Source organism: Pezoporus occidentalis, unplaced genomic scaffold, assembly GCF_034315485.1.
Source record: "Pezoporus occidentalis ecotype Australia unplaced genomic scaffold, CSIRO_AGI_Poc_V1 ctg152, whole genome shotgun sequence".
Taxonomy (NCBI): domain Eukaryota; kingdom Metazoa; phylum Chordata; class Aves; order Psittaciformes; family Psittacidae; genus Pezoporus; species Pezoporus occidentalis.
The window spans coordinates 209,187-226,000 of NW_026913339.1; the positions used below are offsets into that span (position 1 = coordinate 209,187).

The 16,814-nt window shown below is 41.3% G+C and overlaps 2 protein-coding genes and 1 long non-coding RNA gene across 4 annotated transcripts in view; 1 reads left to right on the forward strand and 2 right to left on the reverse strand.

Moving 5' to 3' along the window:
• METAP2 (methionyl aminopeptidase 2) overlaps positions 1-16,814 on the forward strand; it is a 258,513-nt gene that overhangs the window by 64,432 nt on the left and 177,267 nt on the right. The window lies entirely within an intron of this gene.
• Positions 1-16,814, reverse strand: part of FGD6 (FYVE, RhoGEF and PH domain containing 6) — a 75,976-nt gene that overhangs the window by 5,011 nt on the left and 54,151 nt on the right. For both annotated transcript variants that reach the window (XM_062611301.1, XM_062611300.1), the window contains exons 13-19: positions 15,383-15,466; positions 14,138-14,217; positions 9,007-9,109; positions 6,108-6,254; positions 5,187-5,289; positions 3,585-3,712; positions 2,760-2,888 (exon numbers count right to left, since the gene is read on the reverse strand). In XM_062611301.1, the coding sequence (XP_062467285.1) occupies positions 2,760-2,888; positions 3,585-3,712; positions 5,187-5,289; positions 6,108-6,254; positions 9,007-9,109; positions 14,138-14,217; positions 15,383-15,466 (774 nt within the window). The remainder of the gene's footprint in view (positions 1-2,759; positions 2,889-3,584; positions 3,713-5,186; positions 5,290-6,107; positions 6,255-9,006; positions 9,110-14,137; positions 14,218-15,382; positions 15,467-16,814) is intronic.
• On the reverse strand, positions 4-1,762 carry LOC134159867 (uncharacterized). Its single transcript, XR_009963337.1, has 2 exons — positions 895-1,762; positions 4-327 (listed from the first exon to the last, which is right to left on the reverse strand). It is a non-coding gene; the product is annotated as an uncharacterized LOC134159867 (long non-coding RNA).

The following is a 16,814-nucleotide window of genomic DNA, read 5'->3' on the forward strand; positions in this document are numbered from 1 at the left end:
TGGGGGAAAAAAAGCAAACGAGACAAAATTGAGCATGTAAGACATACTAAGAAATGCATTTAGACTTACTCATGCACCATACCATTGCAACATACTATACAACAAACAGGTTGTTACAAATAGTCACGTACAAAATGCTGCTTTTTATAGTCTCCATGCATGAATCGAGGGACAGGAAATAACAAAACCTCATAGACTTCAACATAGCTGTTCCTCTTTTTATTTCCCATTTCCCTGGTAACATCTTGATATTCTTTTCTCAAGCACAGGAGTCACACTCCAAATACTTATGATGGTTAAACTTATTTTGCTTCCTGGTGCTGAAAACTAAGAGCTGTCCTGGGTTCAGCAGTAGCAGTCATTTTTCTCCTTCTTGGTAGCTGGTGCAGTGCAGTGTTTTGACTTTCGGCCTGGGAACAGAGCTGATAACAATGATGTTTTGGTTTGGCCAAGGACTTTGTGAGCCTCATGCTCTGCCAGGGAGGAGGGGAAGCCAGGAGGAAGCAGAGACAGGACACCTGACCCAAACTGACCAAAGAGGTATTCCATACCACAGCACGTCATGCCCAGGATGTAACTGGGAGTGAGCCGGAAGGGCTGGGACTGCAGGGTTGGAGGAGGTATCGGTCAGAGCTTGGTCGGGCTTGGGGGGCAAGTTACCAGTCAGCTGGTGCTGAGGTGTTGTATTCTCTTCCCTTGTTATTTCCTTTATCATTGTTATTATTGGTGGTAGCAGTAGTGATTTGTGTTATACCTTAGTTACTAAACTGTTCTTATCTCAACCCGTGGGAGTTGCATTCTTTTCAGTTCTCCTCTCTGTCCCTCCGGGAGCAGGGGGAGGGCAAGAAAGGGGGGGGAGTGAGTGAATGAGCTGTCTGGATGGTTTTAAACCACGACAGAGCATAGGGAAAAAAGGTTGCTAAGCGTTTTCCTAGCCAAGTGGTTGGCTAGTACAGAGTAGCAAGAGAAGCTGCACCTTTCTACCTCCTCTTCATTTAATTTCAAAACCTGGCTAATAAGGCAACCTTTTCCCTTCCTCAGTCATCTCAATTGCTTCTTTTTTTTATGCCCAGGATTTCTGGAAGGGGGAAAAAGGAAAACATATTTTCATCCTTTGCATATTGCAAAACAGTGTTTTGTAACTAGGCAGGGACCTGCAATGCTTCTGGATAGTAAAAAAATAAATAATGAATGCACATAAACACCGACACATCAGGTGAAGACTTTGGTAATTGCGTCTACATTGAAACAAGAGTATCCCGAGAAAGCAACATTTCTTGATATTGGAAAACCGTCAAGTAAGGCTTAGAAATCTGGTTTAATATCTTAGGCACCTTTTAGTATCTTAGGTAACTTTTAGTATCTCAGGTACCTTTTAGTATCTTAAGTTTTTGTACCACTAATAAGTGGTCTTTTTAGCACTAAACTTGATATCACATGGAACTAACAGAAGTAGTTTAACTGCAGCTTTCTGGCTAAGGCCACACTGGACCTTCCCTTGAGCCTCTAAACAATGTCTCCTGCAATGGCTCATCAGGATGAAAAATAAAGACAGCTATTCCTTAGTTTAAAGAAAACAGGAAAGAGTTAATTTTATGATTTTGATCTGCAAACTGAAGCTACTCTGGAAGGCTAATATCAGCAAAAGAAAATTTAAGGTGACTGTCACAGCCAAATATGCCTTTCTTTACCCTTTGTTAAAGTCTCCTTTGCAACTACCAGGAAAGACACATTGCTGTAAAATATTTGTCAAATCTTTGCAAAAGTACCTAATCAAAGGTAGTTTTACAAATACTTGGGGTTTTACTATTGACAATGCTGTGGTGGAAATAACATCACAGTTTCTGGACGTAATTCAGAAATTCAAAATAAAGACTGGCACTACAGGAGGAACAAATCTGAGCATAAACCAGGAAATAGCTAGAGTGGGAGTGGCACGAGGGTAAAGAAGGGTAATTCTTTACAAAATATAAGGCCCAAGATAGGCTGGGCCTTACATTTTGGAAAAAAAGTAAAGGATGGCAATGCCTTTAAACAGATGCCTTGGATATTTTGCTCTTCAAAGCTATTAGCAAACTATAATATGTAATACACAAAGGTGAAACCCAAGATCTTCCAGTGCTACAGTGCATCCATATATGCTGCAAGACATTATAAGATGCAATAAAACTACATCCTCAGCACATGCTCGGATGTTCCAAGCTTATACATATTGATTAGATTATTCCACACTACAATAGGACTACACATTCTAAACAAGAAAAGCAAATGCCATTAGATAAGATGCATTTCTTTTTTCTACTGCCACACTGTGTATTAAATAGTAACTCCAGGCTGAAGATGACAGTTTGAGGAGAAGAGATTTAGTCTGCTCATTTTCCAAACATTCAAGATACCATATGGAACTTCAGAACAAGATACTTCAAGATGCTTTTATAAGGTTGTCTTTGCCACTAGCCCAGCATGATGCATCCAAACAGACCTCCATGTATTCAGCTGACTCAGAACATACCTACAACTGTGCAATGGTGTGTAATGCAGAAGTACTCAAAGCTAGGTCTGGAATCAGAAACAGTGGAGCTGTATCAGCATCTTATGGTACTAAGTCACTGGGCCTTTTCAAAATACTATAATGCAATCAGACCAGTTAGCATTAGGTGATCTAACTATAGCTTGTTGCCAGATGATAAAAATAAACAGCTTTGTAACAAAGAAAGTATTATCATTGGCTATTTGATTTCTAATATGTAACCTCTTACCTCACTAGCAGCATATGTATATAGCACCTTATTTTTTATAACAAACCACAGGTGTTTCCATGGTTTCTTACTGCCCTTAGATCTGTGTAGATAGCCACTCATTGTAGAGTCTTCTGTATTTGCCGAAACCTGAAGAGACAAACAAACCCCAAAAGTATGTATGCATCTGACCAGGTTTTTGCAGTACAGCTTTTTTTAAAACAGATCTCCAGTGCCCTGTCCTGTCAAAGACTCCAATTCTTACCCGATCTCAAGTTAATGTTGCTAATTAACTCAGACAGCTGAAAGAAAACTGATTTTGTCTGCCACCTTCTGTCTGGTCTGCAAGAGAGGTTTCTGCAGTCATTAGGGTTGGGACTTAAATTGGATGCAACAAGACAAAAGAGGGCTGAAACACTGAGGATCACACACAGATGGAGAACACACATTTATGTAAGAAGAAAAAAATTACTTCCTTCCATTCCCAAAACCTCCAGCATAGGCAGGGAGAGTTTAGCTCTACATTTCCTAATCGTAAGCTAAGAGCTGAGGTGGTGTAGGCATTGACTGTTGGTGCAGTGGTAAATCACCATTCCTTGAAACACAGGGAAGCAGGAAAGAAATTAAAATTCCAACTATCTCCCTGAATCACAGTCTCACAGGTGTTTATGCAGTTTATATTCTGCTTCAAAGTTCAGGTCCCTGCCTAAAACTAAAGGGCAAGCCACTGTTACAGGCAAATTTTGACTTTGCAGATTTCTAAAAGAAATGCCTAAATATGGAACTATTTTTTTCATTGTTAATATTGATGATATAATGTCAACTTTTGATCAATAAAGCGCTTACTTCTTTGAGGGCTGCAGGAATTTTTTTCTGCTTTCTTCCAGAGGGAATGCTGTGTAAAACTGTAGACAAGGCACTTGATGGAGATTTATGGTTGACTGGGGATCCACTCTTAGGAGTGCACTGGTTATCTAAAATACATAGGATAAATATATGGCTTTCATGTCATAGGTGACTAAACACAGGCAGTGATTCTTGGACTTTTTTCTTAAAAACAGCTGACATTTTTCTTCTGATTAGCTGTTTCAAAAATAACAATCACACTGTGTGGAATTAACTTTTCAGTATTATCATCAACAACATGAATTAGAATCTCTCAGATCACACCCAGACTGAAAAAAAAAAGCCCACAAGAAAATGAAAACCACATGGATTGGTCTTGTTTGCTTACAGTCTGTGCTCTTGATGATGAACTACCTTTGCCTATATGCAGGGTGAAAATTAAGTCTTAAAAACCACACCAAAGTTTTAGAGCTGTCCTCTGCAGTTCAGCCTGTGCTTAACATCTGTTCCCCAAAGCAGTCCTCTACATCTGTTATCTTCTCAGCTTTTTTCAGTATGGGTGCTACACAGTTCCTCTTCCAGCATCATGCCATCATTCATGCACTTCTGGAGATTCCCATCTCCAGAGTCAAATCCATACTTCTCCACTGCCACTGGCATTTCCTTTATCTCTCTTGGAAGACTTCTGCAACACTTCACTCCTTTAAAACCCTATTTTCTAGCAAGACCTACCACTGTTTCACAGCCCATCCTGGAAGGAATAGCTTCATTAAGTCTACTTCTAGAGTTGTCCCTGAGCAGAGCCCCTGCCGAGGCTCTGAAATAGTAAGCAGAGCAGGAGAGCAATTGGATTGCGACCCGTACCCACTTGCTGTGCAGCTCTCCTCCCAGCTAAAAGCACCTGCAATTGCCTGCAGCACAGTAGCCTCTAGTGCCCAACCCACAGACCTGCAGGTGGTCCATACAATCCACCTTCTGCATTATGACAGGCTCCCACCAGCACTTCAAGGGTTGCCGATGCTGCTTTCCATATCCCCATGAGAAATGTCACTGCCAGCATGCTAGAAGCCATAGCCTGATTATTTCCCTGGGGAATCACAGATTTCCTGATACCCTATAGAGCTTGTGTTGAACTGTAGCCTCTGCCAGTGGGAAACGCAGCAAACTGTTCCAGTCCCTGCTTATGGCTGCTTGCATATTTTATACTAGAGTCTTTGGGCAGAATTCAGAGCAAGTCTTGTGAGATGGGACTGGATTCCCATTTCACTCAGAGATGCCTCCATTGACTTTATGTTCGTTTCTGCATAAAGATAAGATGAAAAGCAATGTAACACCAGTTATCTCAAGAAGAAAGAGGTATATGGTACATGTCATTACCATAGGGCACATGCACGTTCCTGGAAGAAAGAGCCAATGTATTGAAAATTCACTTCCTAGCTTACTCCACAGAAACTTGCTTGGGCCTTTTATAAACTCAGATGCCTAAGACTTGTCAGTGACTAGCAGAATTAGGCAGTTGAATCCAGCAGTAAAGATGAGGCACAAACATATCATGTTAATAAGGGCCACAAAAATAAGACAGCTTGTGAAGAATTTCTTTACCTTGTTTCTGTAGCTCCCTGAAGCAATGATCACATACTCTTGCTGGCTGGTTTTTCATGTAGTCTAAACCATGTTTATTTGATGAACAAGCTTGACAAACAATCTGGAAACGGATAAAAGCATTATTGTACATGATGTGCGCTTGTAAATCACCAAATGCTCAAAGACATTCATTTCAGCACTGTTAAGCCTGTAACAGAACCTGGTTTAAGTTTTTGGTTTTACCCTATGTCCTTATGTTCAACATGCTGCTCTTTTCCTCCTCTAAATGATAACAATTTAAATATAAAAAAAATAAATCACTGAGTTACACAAGTTAATAAACCAACATTAACAATCCATGAAGAGAAGAACAAACTTACTGTGTTACTGAACTGTTTAAATCATAAGATTTTAAAGAAATAACTAAAAATAGTAATTGCTCTCTTGACAATTTCTCTACAACACAGATGTCTCAACTGCACTGAATTCTGTATTCTCACTTGATTAAAACAAGAAGAAAGGTTTATTAGATATACCTGTCATAAGTGTTAAATATATATATATAGTTTGGTACCAACATAAAACCAAAAATCATTATTTATCTTATCAAAATTGTCGAGGAAGATATTTTTCCTCATTTCAGCTTACATCCTCTGTTTGTACAACGTATTTACAGAAGCGGAAGACAATTGTAAATAGTACTCCAAAACACAAAATAAGAAACATGTAACAGATTAAAAGGTTGAACACTGCTCTATTATAACACCTTGCTCTAAAACAAAGAAGCAGGCAACTCCTACATGATGGTTTTAATCCATACAATTGTGTCACAGTACAGCATTCCCTTAAAAGAGCTGTGGTGCAATCAGGCTCCATCCGCATTTGTCACACAAGGAACCTGAATGACTAACGGAAAAGGTGATGACAAAATTGCCCAACCTTTCCACATGCCCTGCAGTGATGCCTTCTCCAAGTCAAGGTGAATTCACTTGTGCAGATCATACACATTGTGGCTCTAGTATCAGGGATCCAGATTGGAGCCTTTGATCCGAGCGGACTATCTTCTTCCTGTTTCTCTGGATCTGCCTGAGAGAACATAGGCAGAATATCATTGCATTCAGTGATGAGAAATAAGATTAATATTAATCAGTGATTGTAGGGCAAGTCTAATTAACATTGGAAAGCCTTCTCTGATAAATTGTCATGGTTTTAAATGTTATCTTCTATTTCATCAGTGACCATTATAATGCAACCCTGAAGAGAGAGCTGTATTTCACAGTATCACAGTATGCTGGAGATTGGAAGGGACCTCAAAAGATCATCTAGTCCAATCCCCCTGCCAGAGCAGGAACACCTAGATAACGTTACACAGGAATGTGTCCAGGCGGGCTTTGAATGTCTCCAGGGAAGGAGACTCCACAACCTCCCTGGGCAGCCTGTTCCAGTGTTCCGTCACCCTCACTGAGAAGAAGTTCCTTCTCAAGTTTAAGTGGAACCTCTTGTGTTCCAGTTTGTACCCATTACCCCTTGTCCTATCATTGTTTGCCACTGAGTAGAGCCTGGCTCCAGACACTCCCCCTTTATGTATTTATAGACACTTATAAGGTCACCCCTCAGTCTCCTCTTCTCTAAACTATAAAGACCCAGCTCCCTCAGTCTTTCCTCATAAGGGAGATGCTCCACTCCCTTAATCATCTTGGTTGCCCTGCGCTGGACTCTCTCCAGCAGCTCCCTGTCCTTCTTGAACTGAGGGGCCCAGAACTGGACACAATATTCCAGATGGGGTCTCACCAGGGCAGAGTAGAGGGGAAGGAGGACCTCTCTCGACCTACTAACCACCGCCCTTCTAATACACCCCAGGATGCCATTGGCCTTCTTAGCCACAAGGGCACAGTGTTGGCTCATGGTCATCCTGTCGTCCACTAGGACCCCCAGGTCCCTCTCCCCTACACTGCTCTCTAGCAGGTCGTTCCCCAACCTATACTGGAACCTGGGGTTGTTCCTGCCCAGATGCAGGACTCTACACTTTCCCTTGTTATATTTCATCCCGTTATTCCCTGCCCAACTCTCCAGCCTGTCCAGGTCTCGCTGGATGGCAGCACAGCCTTCTGGCGTGTCAGCCACTCCTCCCAGCTTAGTGTCATCAGCAAACTTGCTGATAGTACACTCAATTCCCTCATCTAAATCATTGATGAATATATTAAATAATACCGGTCCCAGTACTGACCCTTGAGGCACTCCACTAGTTACAGGCCTCCAACTAGACTCAGCCCCATAGACTACAACTCTCTGGCTTCTCTCCTTCAGCCAGTTCGCAGTCCACCTCACTACCTGGTCATCCAGTCCACACTTCCTCAATTTAGCTGTGAGGATGCTGTGGGAGACTGTGTCAAAGGCTTTGCTGAAGTCAAGGTAGACCACATCCACCGCTCTGCCATCATCCATCCACCGTGTTATTTCCTCATAAAAGGCTAAGAGATTGGTCAAACATGATTTCCCCCTGGTGAAGCCATGTTGACTGCCCCTCATAACCCTCTTATCCTTGATATGCTTTAAGATGGCACCAAGGACAAGGTGTTCCATCACTTTCCCAGGGATGGAGGTGAGGCTGACCGGTCTATAGTTACCCGGGTCCTCCTTCTTGCCCTTTTTGAAGACCGGAGTGACATTTGCCTTCCTCCAGTCCTCAGGCACCTCTCCCGTTTCCCAGGACTTGGTAAAGATGATGGCGAGTGGTCTAGCAATGACTTCCGCCAGTTCCCTCAGCACCCGCGGGTGCATCCCATCTGGACCCATGGATTTATGGACGTCCAGATTGCTCAACTGATCTCTAACCCATTCCTCATCGACTAAGGCAAGTCGCTCCGTCGACCTGACTTCATCTAAGGTCTCAGGGGTATAGGGCTCTTCAGGACTGCCTGCAGCAGAGTAGACAGAGACAAAGAAGGCATTCAGTAACTCTGCCATCTCTGCATCTTCTGTCACCAGGGCACCCATCCCGTTCATCAGTGGGCCTACATTGCCTCTGGTGTTAGTTTTGTCTGCCATGTACTTGAAAAAGCTCTTTTTGCTGTCCTTGACCCTTCTTGCCAGGTTTAATTCTAAGGAAGCCTTAGTCCTCCTAGCTGCCTTCCTACATCCTCTAGCAGCAGCCGTATATTCCTCCCAATTGGCCAGCCCCTCCTTCCATGACCTGTAAACTCTCCTCTTCCACTTGAGCATACCCAGCAATTCCCTATTTAGCCACACAGGTCTCTTGGCCCTCTTCCTTGACTTCCTACGTGTCGGGATGCTCCGATCTTGAGCACGGAAAAAGCAGTCCTTGAATGTCAACCAACTATCTTGGGCCCCTTTTCCTTCAAGCAGCCTTGCCCATGGGATTTCCCGTAGCAATTGCTTGAAAAGGCCAAAGTTTGCCCTGCTAAAGTCCAGGGTTGCAATTCTACTTGGTATTCTACTAGTCCTACCACACAAGATCCTGAACTTCACCATCTCGTGGTCGCTGCAACCAAGGCAGCCCTCAACCCTTACTGCTTCAACCAGATCCTCCTTGTTAGTATTTAATTAGTTCAAAAAGGCTGTGTGACTTTCAAGCTTTACCAGCCTATTTATACCTTGCTTTTAGCAAGATTACAGAGAGAACTGAAAACCTGGCTTGGATTTTTTGGAAGAAAATAAATGTATGAAGCAGGTAACATTACGAATGATGTATTGTTCTGTTCACTTACCATTTACCATCCTGTTGTATTATTCATTATGGAATGCCCCTTGTTTCTCTAAATACAGAGAAGCTTTGTATTCAAAAAAGGAAAAACACAACAATAACGGTGTGACATACCTCTTCAAGACTTTTGCTAGGATTAAATGTGATTCTTTTTTTTGTATATTCTTCAATTGACTTGGAGATGGCTTCTAACCACTCATCTCTTTCTGTAGCAGAACTGTTGGAGTAAAAAAAAAATATAAATTTATTATTACTAACATTTAAAACTAAGAAGCAAGTGTTGTTTAGAATCCCACTGGCTTTATTACACACTGACTTAACTTTCTTGCCATTTCAGTTTTATAGAGCATCTCCAGTTCCTGCTGAAACGGGCATCATCGTTTTAGCTGTCTGCATGGTGTCAGTCATTTGTGTTGATTAATGATAAAAAAGATTTCTGTGTCTGTTGTCATAATGTGGATTCCCTTCCCCTCTTTCCTCTTTCCAAAACCTTGTGATTATTTCAGGGCTTCTTTGTCATTATCATTTACTGGTCTAAATGGTGCTCCTAATGGGCCCTCCTCTTTTGAGAGGGACCCGGAAATTTCAGCAAGCCTTTTTTTCCTCCCCCCCTCCCCTTCCTTCTGTATCAAAGTGCAGTTTGTTATACTCAGCTCTATGAAACCTCAAACTTCTGTCAGGAAAAATACACTGTCTCTTCCCCAGCCTTGTGCTCCTTCTGGGTCATGCTGCTTTGAAATGATTCTTCTCTTTTGAATTTTTCCATTGGATTAGCTAACCCAAAGAGATAAACATATGAGCTTCCTGTACCTCTCTATCCCACAGCTGGTGGATCACTAACCAAGTGCAAGGAAAACATTAGGCTGAAGTGGCATGGCATGGGGAGTAGGGGGAACAAGGAGTGCCTGGCACAGCCTGTAGCTACACTAAATTATGTGCAATGCCAAAGCACTTCCTCTGGCCATGGGCCCACTACCACTTTCATATAATATAAATCCATGGTTCTCCTGTTGCAAAGGGCAGCCTCCTAGACTCCCTGTCAGCCACTAGGTCTTATTGTCACTCTTACGCCACAACACACATGGTAACACAGTGGGCTATATAGGCACAGTGCACTGGATTGGGGTACAAATCCATATTAAAGCAACCATTTGACCTGGCTCTGGATCAGTTTACTGACTGGGTTCACTATGCTGAACAATTGTACGAGCACTATAGAGGGTGCTCTAAGGAAGGAAGAAGCAGTTTTGTGGGAAAGGAACAGCTTGACATGTTTAAGATGACATGTCAGCTTAAAAAGGGCTTCTAAGAATTAATCAGTATCTACTACCAACATTATTTTTATTCCTCGCTTCTTAAACAGTATCAAATAAATTAATTTGGAATAAATTAATTTGAACCAGATAAATATATAAAAAGGAAAGTTAGGGAAGAGGAAAGCAAACTGGATGTGCAATACCAATTACTTTTTAAAGACCTTTGTAGATGAATTCGGAACCTTTGATCATCTTTGAACCTTTAGGGAAAATACTTTGAGCCAGGGTTTTGAATTGGATGAAACTGAGTACTATACAGAATCAGAGAGGACAAATCTGGTAAGGTTCCCCTCACAGGGAAAGCCTGTGAAGCACAAGGGGAAAAAAAACCCAGACCGTCTAGCACACACAGGAATAAAATCAAAACAAGAGGAGAGGAAATAAGACACAAGGAAGGGCAAAGCAATGTATTATTGTCTGTCCCAATATCTCACACTCTACATGGAACACTTTGTTCAGTTTATTTACTTTTGCTGCCTCATCTGGAATGAACAACTGGCCTGCATTAGCTATGTAACATCCATAACTGATCAACTCCTTTGGCTTTTCCAAAATCTGGTTACATTTAACTAGGTTCCTATATTAAATAATTAAATTTAAATAATTAATTTAAAGTTGGCCCAGTTTTTGGAGATTAAGCGTTCCCCTATCATGTAGGGACTGATACACATGAGGCTGCTTGCGCATGAGCTATGTGGCTTATGTCCCAGTGTTCAGCTGTGGAGCTCGTGCTTGGTAGGTTTGCTAGTGCTAGCCTTTAGGATTGCTTACAGCCCTTTCAGAACTTAACAGCAAAGGCAATGCCATCAGCAACTGAATTGATGTAATGGTATAGCAATGTACAGCAAAATGGGCAGAGTTCCTTCTGCTGTCACTCCCAGCCCTCCTCCCCAGCTGCACAGCCCTACCCAGCTTCTCTCGCTGCAGGTCCAGTATTTCTTGCAGCCTCCCAAAAATAATTTTGTTTACTAAAATTGCAGGGTTTTCTTCAGGTTTTTCAAAGTTATTATTATTTATTTCTTTATTTAACAAAACAGCAGAAAACTCTGAATGGACTGCAGAGACCCCCAGCAATTGTTATTACTGGCAAACGTGTGCTAGGGGCACACACCACAGCTACCCAATGGAGCTAAGCAGCTCAGTGGTCCCAGGAGGGCTCTCAGAATTATACCCCTGTTGCTTTCAAGATCAGAGCCTTAGGGCACCTCTCCTAGCTGAGCTAGTATCCCATGAACTATCCTTATGTTAGGGGAAGCAACGCAGCTAGGTCTGCCTGGGGCAGCTCTTCGCTATCCTTATTGAGGGGATGCTAGCCTTGAGGGGGATGGGACCAGCTGGCCTCACACCACTTCAGGCTGGCATGACTGTTGTTTTCAGGACTGAAGCTTTACTGCTGTACAGTGCCATATCATGCAGATGTGCTAACTTGTTTCTCCGATTAAGAGATTTCTAGTACAATACTGCATTGTACCATGTAAAACAATACACATTCCTACAGCTATCCCAGGAAAACTGAAACCTCAACACAGACTAGACAAAGCAGAATAAATAAATATATAAACCAGGCAGTAAAACTAAACCTGAAATGATAAAAGACTCTTGTCTAAGTAGTAATCTACACTTCGTTAACTGGCTTACTTTTTATGACTAGCAATTTTTCACCAGCTTAATTGCTACCCTCCCCATCTCTATCTCCAGGATCATTTCAGAATCTCTTCTCTGGTGTACATTCCACATAATACTTACTATTTGAAAAGACAAAAGCAAAATTTGTTTCCAATGTCTGTAAGATTTGAACAGTTTTGCAATTGGGAGTTTTACCACAAAGGAATCAATATCTGTTAGAATGAGGTGTCATCACAGGGAAGATGTAGGCTGTATTGACAAGCTACTGATTCTTTTCACATCCAGGATATTCATCAATAGGAAAAATACATTTAACTGTGAAAAAATACATGCAAGCACCTATTGTTGGTAGTTTTTCACTTGTTTCCCTCCTACATCATAATGGGCCCAGGACTCACAGATGGGTAACAATCTGAAAACCGCTATTTTACACCTGGGGCCCTCAGCACCTCCTTTATCCCCAGCAAATGCAACCTCCCATCACTGTTGTGTAACTTAGGGCTCTGACATACACACAGCTTCCAGCAAGTATAAAAATAACAGAACTGAACACTGCAGAGATGCAAGATCAACAACACTAAAAAAGAAAGTAAATCAGAGCAGCTTTAGTCAGTAATGTGAGGTTAATTCCAGTAATTGCAAGGTCAAAACAAAAACATGTCACAAACTCCGCCCAATTTCATGAGAATGTTATATATAAGGGGTTTTCCCCATGGGACTAGCATGCATTTTACAGGAGCTGCTTTTAATCTACCACTTAATCAGTTCCTCAAAGGGACAAGTCTGTCATGTTTTGTGGAAGAAGGTAGGCTGTATTTCAAGATGACAATCTTTTTACAGGTTCCAGTGATTTCTTACAATTTTCTTAAATGACTGAATTCAAAGTGAAACACTGTTTCAAGTCAAGCAGAGATAAATCCACATTGCCTACTGCAATTGCATAAATGTCTTCATGTATTTGTGTGACACCCAGTCACTGAGGCACCTAAGCAGTAAGGGCCTGCTCACGTTAGACTGAAGCAGAATCACACTCTAAACTGTGACATGCATTTTTTTTCCCCACTGTGCAAACGAACTATGAGAAACATTTAAATTTGTTGAGGGAATATTTTTGTATTTTTCAAGTCTATTGTTATAAATAACTATTGCTCAGACAGTCAAACTACTTCCTTTGGCTACTTTGACATGGTTAACCTTGGTCTACCCCTCAGCTAGAGATACTGCTGTCTTTGTGCAGACATCCTCATGTAGGTGCTTACAAGGTCACACAAAAAGAAGCGTCTGCCCTTGCTCAGCTTTGCTAAACAAAAGAAAAAACATGTCTTCCTTCACTGGTATCAGCACCGTCACAAATATCAGAACACATGAAACTTCAACTCAAATGTAGCAAAACCAACAATCCACAAAACCAGCTCTTTGCTAAAGGCATCTCACTGAAGGCAGACCAGAGTTACTCTGGCTTAGTGGCCATTTATCCTTTTTCTTCTAAACAGAGAATTTGGTTTTCTGTTGAAGACAACCACTGTTCCAATAATTGCTGCCATTTCCATAATTTCAGGTTCACTGAGATCCATTTCTTGTTTCAATTACACTGAAGACCAGGATGACTTCTTCCAATTTATATCAGTTACCAATGATGATATCAAAATTTATTGTCATGCTTCATATCCTGTCCTGTTAATGCATGAACTTAATGCATAAGTAACTTTGGAAGAACAAAAAAAAACACTGAAAAGCAAAGCCTAAAATTAACCGAAACAAAAATATTTGATTTCTTCTTCCTCTCAAGGAAAGGCAGTGAGAGGATAGTGTTTCTGTTCAAGTTTCTGAAGGTGTATAAGCTGAACAGCAGGAGCCAAGCAAGAGTTTTACTCACTCCGATTGTTAATGGTTCTGAAAACAGCAGAATCTCTACCAACTGTAACTTTAAGCCCAAATTGCTCAAATATCAGCTACATTTACTGTATCTTTTGTGCTTCTATCCATCATTTCACAACAGGCAGTCTTCCTTACAGGTTAGGGTGAACTGTATTAGAAACTAGAAATTCATACGGTATCTGTGAAACTTACTACATGTGATCAGGCTTCCTTTCTGCTGGCCCATTTAAAAATAAACTTAAATTTTCAAAATTAGATTTTGAATGTGAACAGAAGTAGATTAGAACAAAGCCTACCTTATTTCCAGAAATCCATCTGGCATTCCCTCTGTTCTGTAACTACTCCAGCCAAGGGTAACTTTGCATTACATAAGTGCACAATGAGCTATAAAAAGCTTACATGGCGTATTCATTTGTAAGACTTACCTTGCTGAAAGAATGAAGGATCTCTCTACGCTTTCAATGTTCAGTTCATTCTGATATGCTTCCTGGCTTGGCTTTTTAACCTTCCATTAAGAGAGAAAACTTGACATTCAAACTGAAATGGTACTTTCACAGTCACTTTAGTTTCACTTACTGTAAAATCCCTTACACTTTAGTTTTACTTATTGTACAATCATTTACACTTTAGTTTTACTTACTGTGAAATCCCTTACACTTTTACTGGTACATTGGAAAGAAAAATCTCTGCTCATACACCTCAGAGGGCCCAGCTATGATAAAATTACATGCAACCCAAATTCTTATTTCACTGTGGCCTATACTAACACTGGTGACACACAGGGCAATGAAACTCCTGCTGTGCTTCAACATGCCCAGGCCCATTGCCCTCTAATTACCTCCTGCAGCTGGGCACAAAAAGGCACTGCTGCTGCTACAGGAGAAGATTCAGCCTGCCTGTGTACCCCACAATGGGTATCTGCCCCATACTTCCAAGGGCTGGATTGCCCTGCTAACCCTTCTGAGCTACCAAGTTTCAAATATAAGGAGGTTTAAAAGCCAAGAGTGGTTTCTGAGCCACCATGACACATCTGCTGGCAGAAGAGATTTTGCAGCTCTGCCTGCGAAAGCTCGGACCTGGGTGCCAGACCTGCACTGCAGCTGGACTTGGTGCTTTTATCTGACAGGACCAGAGACAAGTTACTTGATTCCCAAGGCAATGGTTTGTTGTTCCCACTGTCATGGCAGAGACTATGTCAATATATGGCATGTGTGTCCCTTATCACTACCCAGAGGGGCTCAGGGCTTAACTTTTGTGGTTTTCACAAAGGCTCAGAAGCAAAAGCCATGTCTCCCCTCACTATCAGATCTCTATAACCCACGGAGATTTAATCCACCAGAGATTTCACAGGCCTAAGCTCTGCATGTGGGCAATAAAAAGCAGTTACAAAGCAAAAGAGAGGCAATCTCAGGAAGTAGGCAGACTGTTCCAGAGCAGGACAATACTGGATGAAATGCAGGTGAGATCCTGCAGCAACACAAGTTTTTTAGGGAAACCTAGATAGCAAACCCACAGGCCATATTATGCAAGAAAGATTCAGCCTGTAGGACTCCTCTGGAATGTAAGCATCTTTAAATCTCTTTCCAACAATAAACATAGCTGTGTTTTGAACATTTGAAGGCCTGAGTTTAAATAGATTTGGAGAAAGACTCTTCTAACAAGTGACTCACCTTCATTCCAGCCAACGACAGCATGTTGTTAAGTTTATACATCCCTGACTGAACCGGGGTTGTATACAACAGGGCATCATTGAACTGTAATACAGAAGCAGTGTTTTTTAATGACTGAAGACTGTTTAGAGACAGATAATTTCAGATGCATTTTACTGGAAGTACAGAACTCATACAGCATTGAGATCAACTGTCCAGAAGGGCATCTTCTACTTCCTATTATTCCACTTAGAACCCAAGAAACATTTTCATGTATGAATTTAGGTAACAATAGGTGTCTATTTATATCATCCTTGTGTAAATATACATTTGGCACATGACTAAACAGTGCACGGATGTCAAAGAACAGGCTGTCAAAAAGGACAAAGATGTTTCTCGTGTACACAGCTGTACTGCATAACAAGCTACTTTAAAAGAATATTAGAATTAAGCATTCAAACAAAGCAAAACATTCCAGAAATTCAGAGACAGCAGAATTAAGATTAGTATAAGGACAAACTTATCTGCATGTATCATGTGAATTTTACCAGCTTAAATATGCATCTACTGTTTATTTCCTGTTCCACCAGACTTGGCTTCATTCACTGCACTTACTGAACAGCTATTGAGATTTATTTGTTGTTCAACAAATGGATCCAAACTTCAGCTAGTGCACATAAACATAGACCAGAAAACTGAACAGCCTCATCTGTGAGGTTCTTTGCAAAACAACCAAATGTTTCACAAGCCTTCACATGATCTGTGGAAAAATTGCTGGTGAAGTGTCTGAAGGCATAAACACTAGCCTGCACAGTGTTTATATTTATATATATTTATATTTAAATCCCCCCCAAATACCCCAAAAATTACCACCTCAAAAACTAAAACAAATAAAATCCAAGCTAGATCTACTCAAATTTATAAACATCTGATTTGGGAAGTCCAGCTCGTCACAGCACCAGATTTTTGAGAGTATTACCATAACTGACAGAATTTGCAATTATCTCAGTGCTTTATATGCTACAATCTCCAGAGCATAAGACAGTCACTTGCAAGCTTAGAATTCATACTCCATGACTGCCTAGGGAAATACTTATTTGTACTACTGTAACTACAATGCAGATTTCAGCTAGGACTGTGGACCAGTAATGCCACAGATTCCACATGGCAGCAGTTGCCTTACCATCTAAATAAAAGGGATAAATAAAAGTTCAAGTGGAAACAGGAACTTCAGGGATGCACAGAAGTTTCAAAACAAACAGTAGCAGAGACAGGAAAAGAACCCAGCACTTAACTTCCAGCTCAGTGCTCTGCCCAGGATGCAGGGGGCTTATGCAGGGGAAGAAGGGAGGAGAAAGGAGGGAGAAAGGGAGAGAAGGGTAAAATAGCAGCCATGGAGTTGTAGGTTTTACGATCTGGTACAGCTAAGTGGGATGGAATAACTGTTAGCTTT